General features: G+C 44.9%; 1 protein-coding gene across 1 annotated transcript in view; it reads right to left on the bottom strand.

Moving 5' to 3' along the window:
• Positions 1–8,129, bottom strand: part of BPI (bactericidal/permeability-increasing protein) — a 39,467-nt gene that overhangs the window by 8,150 nt on the left and 23,188 nt on the right. The window contains exons 13-14 of the mRNA XM_006874738.1: positions 4,711–4,774; positions 3,387–3,463 (exon numbers count right to left, since the gene is read on the bottom strand). Of these exons, the coding sequence (XP_006874800.1) occupies positions 3,387–3,463; positions 4,711–4,774 (141 nt within the window). The remainder of the gene's footprint in view (positions 1–3,386; positions 3,464–4,710; positions 4,775–8,129) is intronic.

The raw sequence follows: 8,129 nt of genomic DNA, 5'->3' as shown, positions 1-8,129 counted from the left end.
AAAAAAAAAATGTGGAAACCTTGGGAGCCTGCCTATTAGAAAGGAGAGAGCAGAAGTCTGTCTGCTGACAGAAAAGCAGGAGCTGACAGGGGGGCACAGGGGGTCTTCGTTAGCAGCTGTTTCACTCTGATGGTGAGACCCCAGGGCTGTTTTGGAAGCTTCATTTGTCATCCCTGCCTCATGGCAGCTCAAGGGAGCCCTTGTTCTAATCAATGCTACAAAATCACTTCTCTTTGCTCTTTCACGCCCTTCACTGAGAATGTTCAGAAAGGAAGAAATTAAATTGTGCATTGGGGTCAAGGTTGTTTTGTGTGTTTTTTAAAGCATGAGTTTGGTAAGATTTAGGGAGCATGGAAAATGTGTTTCCTCTGCTTTCTCAACTGTTTTTCCCTAGCTGCTTAGCTCTATCAGCTCCCTGGTCTAGACGGTTGTGGGCTTGATTATCTGGACTTGGGGGTTGGAGGAGAGTGAGGGATCCTAGTAATATGGGGTTTCTTAGGTAGGCCACAGGGCAACCAACTGAGAAAGTCACTGGCCATGGTAAGGAAGTAACAGATGATTTTGTTGTTGCGATACCTGCTTCATTGCAACAGGCTGGTTCCAGGGCCTCATAGAGAAGGCAATGCAGAAGCCCACAGATATCAGGAATTTTGAAGAAATCGGAAGCTAGGAGGATGCCTGGCAGCTAATGAGAATGATCCCAGAGAGCTGATCATGTGGAAACAGGTCAGATGGGAACCTGGAATACTCTAGTTGGTATGGGGCAGAAAGAACCTACAAAGGAGGCAGCAACTGCCCAGTAAGTCAGGTCAGGTGAAAGGCAAGAGGATGTGGTGGTGAGTTCAAATCCACTACTATTAACATTTGCTACTCATAGTACCTAGAACAGTGCTGGAGGCTATGGGAGGACTGCAGTATTTAGTCATCAAATATTTAAAGGCACAGTGTTCCCGGTCTGTTCTACATAGGGTCTGTATGAAGTTGGTACCTACTCGATGGTACCTAACAACAAACAACAACAACAACATTCTAAACAGACTCTTTGAAAAACGAGCCACAACACGAGAAGATATATGCACACCAATGTTCATAGCAGTGCTATTTACAATAGCAAAAAGATGGAGACAGCCAAAGTGCCCATCAACTGAAGAATGGATAAACAAACTGTGGTACATATACACAATGGAATATTATGCTACCTTGAAGAATAACAAGAAAGCGGCAAGCCACCGCATAGCATGGATGAACCTTGAGGACATTATTGTGAGTGAAATTAGTCAGTCACAAAGAGAAATACTGCATAGGACCACTACTGTAAAAGACTAAGAAAAAGAACCCATAATAAAGGGGTGTGGGGAAAATTATTTGTTGATTGCTGGGATGTTGGGAGTGGGTGAGGGGAGGGAGGAGAAGGTGGAGCCCAGGGCAGAGATTAGACACAGGAAAGTTTGGGTGCTGGGGAGGGGGGCAATATACAAGAAGGGAGAGGGGAATGGAAGAACAAAGCAGATGGGAGAACAATTAGGCAGGTTTGAATGGGCTAAGTGGGACAGAGGTAAGAATGAGGTTCGAACAACCTTGGAACTACAAGGCTCTGGGATACAGAGATTGAGACATGGTTGGAATGGGGAAAAGGGGGGAATAATGTTAAGATGCTTGGCTGTCTTTTGAATCTTGGTTTTCCTTGTATTATATTATAAAATAGACACTGGAGGGGGAGAGAAAGGAATAGCCAGAAACATCACCATAGGAAGCTTGTAAGTCCGTTTTCTGCCTACAACTGACTGGAATACCTAAAATGGGGTTACAACGTGCCCAGTGAAGGAGGCTTCCCATGGAGCCTCTGCAATACATAAGACTATTTGTAGAAGCCTGAACCACATCCAGATCTCCAGAGATGGGAAATTCCCACTTGAAAGGACAAGAAGACCAGCCTGGAGTGGCTAGAAGAACAGAAGATACTTCTTGAAAGAAAGACCTACAGGAAAAATACAAAACAATAGAGGCAGACACACTGTTACCACAAGAACAAACAAGTTGCTTGCCCAGGAAACATCAATGCAAGTGGTCAGGTCCCCTCAGTGCAGACTCCCTTCCAAGAATAAGACTCAATGGGAATACATGGTCTGATTGGTGACCACACTCGTCACCGATAAGGGGAAGTGAGGGAAAGACAGCAATGAAGCAGCCAGCTAAGCCCTACAATGTGGAGAGTGAAGCGTTCAGCTGATAAAAAGAGAGGGCATATGCACAAGAACACCCACACTTGCAGATAATACCCACTTGACCTGGCTTCAATGACTGGATGATCAGAGCTTAACCAGAAGAAGAAAGAAGAGGAAAAAAAGAGTAATCTGATACAATTTGATGAACTTGACCTACACCTATAAATGCAGAAGCTCAAAAGAGGGAACAAATCCTTACAGCAAGAATCATTTCCACCCCCTCCACACACAGAGTAGACAGAGATGGGCAACTTGGACATTGGATATCCAAAATGGGGGGGAGGGGTGGGCTACAAAGGCAAGAAGTGACTGGCTTACAAGCTTTCAAGAGGGAACCTAGAGCCAGGGGGCCTGGAGGAAGGCAGAATCTCCAGTGAGTACTATCCAATCTGTCTAGGTGGAGCTGATGAAATGAAATACAGATGGGTCTCTTGTGATGCAATAGTGAGTAATTGTTATCAGGACTGATTGTGAGGGTTGGAAATGTAAAGATAGACATTTTATAGCAAGGAAGGGAATGATTAACTTTTCAGTCTAGGAGCTGAGGTCCCTAGGACCATCAATGGAGAAGAGCCGAGAGCGGGACCCTACCCAGAGAAGCAGTGATGCCTGAGATGGAGGCAGAGACAATGACGTGGAGCGATGGAGCAGCTGGGGACTTTAGATCCAGAGAGGGAGAGGGACTGTGTGCTGAAGACTAGGGGGGGGGGGGATGGTGTAGGGGGCAGGCTTGCAGGGTATACCCTTTGGTTGGCTGATGATACATGGAGGGGATTGTAATCATGGCAATGAAACGATATACGATAGAATGAATGTAAATCGAATGTTCTCCCATGTAAACTATCATATAATTCACAATAAAACTTTAAACAAACAAACAAAAGACTGTTTGATCATCAAATGAGTTTCAAGTGCAATGTGGGACCCATGCAGCCAGTGGAGAAAAGCAGAGAGCCTAACTTTCACTGGATAGCTGTGTGGCTTTGGTTAAGTAGCTTAACCTTTTTGAGCCTTAATCTTTCTTCTCTGTTTACAAGCCACATTGCAGGGTGGTCATAAGGGTAGAAAGAGCATGATACAGGGTTCGCCAAGGAACAACTGTTTTGCACAAGGTTGCTATTGTTAGGGGAGATTTGGTGAAGCGAGGCTTTGAGGACTCACCTGGTAAGACTGAAGCAACAGGTTGTCAAGCTGGATGTGGGCCAGAAGTGGCAGAGGGAAGCCCTGTTGCAGCCTCTCTGAAATGGAGACCAATGGTGAGGACCAGGGAGGAGGAAGAAGAAGCTGGGGCCTCAGAGAGCCAAGGTCGCCAGCCTCCCCAAAGAGGCAGCCTAGCACCATGGGGAGACTGGCCTGGAGGCTTTCCTGCAGGCCGCACCTCCCATCTGTTCACCACACTCTGGGCACCAGGGACCTGGCTTCCTACTTGTTGATCTTTAAGCCCACATCCAGGGCCACCATCCTGAGAGTAACTGTTCGGCAACTGGCTGTGGGTCCAGGTGTGGACAGAGCTTGGCTGTGCCATTAGAGGTATTCATTCATGTGCTCACAAAGCCCTTCAAGGTAAGGACAAAGGCACACATGCATGTTGGCCAGGGGCCAGCTCCTCTGATAGCACCATGGGGAACTCCAGAGATCCCAGGTATTCTAAATTTTAACCTGGTCTCCCAGGTCATTGGGAAGCTGTAATTTTGTAGGTGAGAGGAAAGATCCTATTCTATACAATAATGTTTATGCTTAATTTATAATTTCCAAATTGTTTCATCACAAGTTATGTGGCTCTCCACTTGTACTTGACCCTGGCTCTGCAAAGGTAAAACTCGTACTTGTATGTGATGATATGCTCTTAGCAGATGCTCCCTGGCCCTCCTCCCAGAGTGGGAAAAGACCATAGGTTCTGGCTTCAGAGCGGGGGTCAAAGCCAGGCTCCACCTCTTACCTCCTGCTCTGTGACCTGATAGAAGCCACTTAACCACTCTGAGCTTCTACTGCTTCCCATGAAAATTACAGATAGCAGTAATTCCCCACTGTATTGGGTAATTCCCCACCGTCTTGGGGCTGTGGTAAGGCTAGAGGGAGTTATGGCAACACTGAGTAGGAACTAAACACGTGAATTCTCTTTTCCTGTCCACTCTCTGGGTTAGATGCCATTTGAAGTTCACTAAGGGGATTGTCCCCAGACTCCCCTACTGAAGCCAGGTATTAGGTACCTCTAGCGTAGGGTAGAAGGAGTTCTGGGAATGTAGTGGTTACGAATCGGGCTGTGAACCTCAAGGTCAGAATTTCGAAACTACCAGTTGTTCTGTGGAAGAAAGATGAGGCTTTCTGCTCCCATATAGACTTACAGCCTCGGAAACCCTGTACAGGGTGGCTACGAATCGGAACTGACTCCGTGGCACATAACCAACCAGGGTAGGGTAGGGTAATCTCAATTCCACCTGCTCTAACAGAACTAAAAATCAATGGTTTCTCCAGAGCTCCTTACCGTTCACCTTGGGAAGCACAACACTGGACATAAAATAGTTTATGATGGCCTCCAGCAACTGAACCTGAAACCAGGAGGGACACAGGATCAGCGTCAGAACATGGGAGGTCAGCAACCCTCTGATCACCCACACTCCTTCTCCCCTGTGTCACTTAGCAACATATCCCCACACCTAGGAAACCCACTGAGAGACAGAGGAAGGGACATGGAAAAAGATCTTGTTTGCTCTAAGGGTCCCTGATGCAAAGCAAATTCAACACGGTAAGATGTCAGGCACAGATAAGGAAGAGCACTATGAGTATGCCACCGTGAAACCTGTGTGTGGAAAACATGCTGTAGAGCATCAGAACTGACTTGGCAGCACTTAACAACAACAGTAGAGAGCAAGTGGCCTGACCTTTGAGAGGGTTACTAACCCTAACCACACCCACTGCCTTCGAGTAGATTCTGACTCACAGCGACCCTACAGGACCGAGTAGAACTGTCCCATCGAGTCCCCAAGGCTGTAACCCTTGCCACATCTTTCTGCTATGTAGCGGCTGGTGGGCCCAAACCGTCGACATTTTGGTTAGCAGCTGAGCACTTAACCACAGGGCCACCAGGGCTTCTTGTGAGGGCTACTCCAAACCCTACCCACTACCATCAAGTCAATTCTGACCGGTAGCAACCCTGTAGGACAGAACAGAACTACCCCGTAGGGTTTCCTCAGATTGTAAATCTTTACAAGAGCAGGCAGCATTGAACTGTCGACCTTGTGGCTAGTAGACCAATGCTTAACTCATAGCACTACCAGGGCTCCTTTGTGAGGGCTTAGGTAACATTTACTTAAAAGTTAAAAAATAAGTGTGCCTTCCACTCCTAGGCATATGGCCTCAAAATATTTGAAAGCGGGGCTCAGATATTCAAACACCAGTGTTCATTACGACCTTATTCATAAACAGCCAAAAGTAGGGAACAACAGAAACAAAACAATACAATACTCTGTCCATCTACAGAGAGACAAAAAGAGATAGATCTATGCAAAGGAATGTTATTCATCATAAAGAGAAATGAGGTTCTGATCACTACTACCACCCAGATGAAACCTGACAACACACGCTAAGTGAAATGAATCAGATACTGTAAGGACCAAACTGATTTTACCTGATTTTGCCTACCTAGAGACTGCTTGACTAAACTCTAGTCAGGCTCAGGAAAGCATTTTAAATAGACAAGGCCTCAGTTTTTAGTTCCCTCCAGAGACAAGGTCAATCTCCATTCTGTACAATAGCCTGAACACGTCCTCTAGCTCCAAGAAAATGATATATGTATAAATAGCCAGGCAGCTCAAGGCCAGAGGCCAGATGTTTTCCTTTACCCTAGCCTAAGAACAAAGACCACCAGTCCTGACCAATTAAACTGTAACATCTCATAGTTTGTCAATTGTTAACCAATCCAAAGATTGTAAAGCTGAGAAACCTGCTGTTTGAAAATTCTATAAAAACCCTGCAGACAATGAATTCGGGGCTCTTTCCCTATTCCGATGTGTTGGATAAGGTGAGAGACCTGGCTCGAGCTTGATTAAACTTCCCTTATGTATTTGCATCAGTACACGGCTCCTGGGTGGTCTTTGGGGACCCCGAATTCTGGGCATAACAATACAAAAGGACAAATAGAGTGTGCTTTCACTTCTTTGAAATACCTAGAATTAGCAAATGTGCAAAGACAGAAAACAGACTAGAGGTTACCAGGGGCTGAGGAAAGAGCCTGGTGGGGGGAGTGGTTAAGTGCTTGGTTGCTAGCCAAAAGGTAGGTGTTTTAAGGCCTGGTGTGGCACTGTGTGTTAATGTGCTGGACTGTTTGAAGTGTAGGCTGGAAGTTCAAGCTCACCAGTGGCTCCTTGGGTGGGAACCAACTCAACAACAACAATAAGCCGCTATGTAGGACAAAGGCATAGCAGGCTACTTCCATAAAAAAATAATCTTGGAAACCCTATAGGGCAGTTTTACTTTGTTCTATGGGGTCATTAGGGGTCCTGGCGTGGAACTGAAGGATAAGCACTGGAAACCCTATACAGGGTCCCTGACTCAACAGCACTTAACAACCATAACATAGGGTCACTAGGAGTCAGAACTGATTAGATTGCAACCAGTTAAGGGTCTAGGGGGATGACAGAGAGAGGACTGGTGAATTCTTGCTTAAGGGTTAAGGGTCAAAAGTTCTTGCTTACTGAGTTTCTGTTTGGGGTGAAAAAATGTTTGGAAATAAAAGTCGTGATGGTTACACAACATGGTGAATTAGTGTTGCTTAAAAATGGTGAAAATGACAAATTTCTGTTATATGTATTTAGGGGGCTTCAAAACATTTGTGGGAAAATTCCATTATCTTTTCATTCCATTTTTCCATGAACATTTTGAAGCCTTCTCATATATTTTACCACAATAAAAATTTAGAAAATTAAATCTAAAACAATGCACATGCCACATGAGCCAGCAAACCTGTCTCTAAGGGAACCTTAACTAAGGATAAACAAGGAAATGGTCTAGGGCGTGGGCAGAAGTTCAGACGCAAATCAGCTCATCAGAGTAGCACATTTAACTCAAACAGCCACTCAAAAGCAGCAAGTCCCTTTCTCCCTCAAAGTCCAACATACAAGTCCAACTACAGGGGAATCGATGGTGAATAGTTGTTATTGTTAAGTGCTGTGAAGTCGGTTCTGCCTCACAGTAACCCTTTATAGGGTGTCCAAGGAGCAGCTGGTAAATTTAACCACCAACTTTGTGGTTCAAACGGACCTTGTAGTCCAGAGCGTTATCTCACAGTGAAAGGTATTAGGAAACACTATTCTAATTAGGCGATACTCTCTAGAAATATAATTATCAACACAGATAACCGTGACATATTTTTGAGTAAGGAAACCAGGCCACAGAGACCATTTTAAATTAAATTAAATATGCAAAAAGACAGAAAGGACATACTCCAAAATATTAACTAAGTGAGAAAGGTAGGAAGTATTCTTATTTTCTGTTTTGCTTGGACAATAATAAAAAACAATTCAAAATGAATGTAAAACCCTTTAGAGGACAGACTGTCAGTGGGCGTGACATTTACAACTTGTAAATATGCATATTTTGTCTCAGGCACAACTGAGTTTCCTTCCTTGAACTACATTTCTCTGGGCTCATCAAATGTGGTACCCTTCTTCCCAGAAATCCTGGGAATTAAATTTTTTTCTTTTCTTTTCTGCAGAAGCAGAAATTAATTAACAACTTAGTCTTACCACCTCTAGAGTCTTGGTTGGTTGGTTATGTGACGTGGAGTCGGTTTCGACTCATAGCAACCCTGTACAGGGTTTCTGAGGCTGTAAATCTTTACAGGAGCAGAAAGCCTCAACTTTTGCCCATGGAACAGCTGGTAGTTTCGAACTACTGACCTTGTAG

Source organism: Chrysochloris asiatica, unplaced genomic scaffold (assembly GCF_000296735.1).
Source record: "Chrysochloris asiatica unplaced genomic scaffold, ChrAsi1.0 scaffold00296, whole genome shotgun sequence".
NCBI lineage: Eukaryota > Metazoa > Chordata > Mammalia > Afrosoricida > Chrysochloridae > Chrysochloris > Chrysochloris asiatica.
The sequence above is the reverse complement of the archived record's forward strand: the minus strand, read 5'-3'. Positions and strand labels throughout refer to the sequence as shown.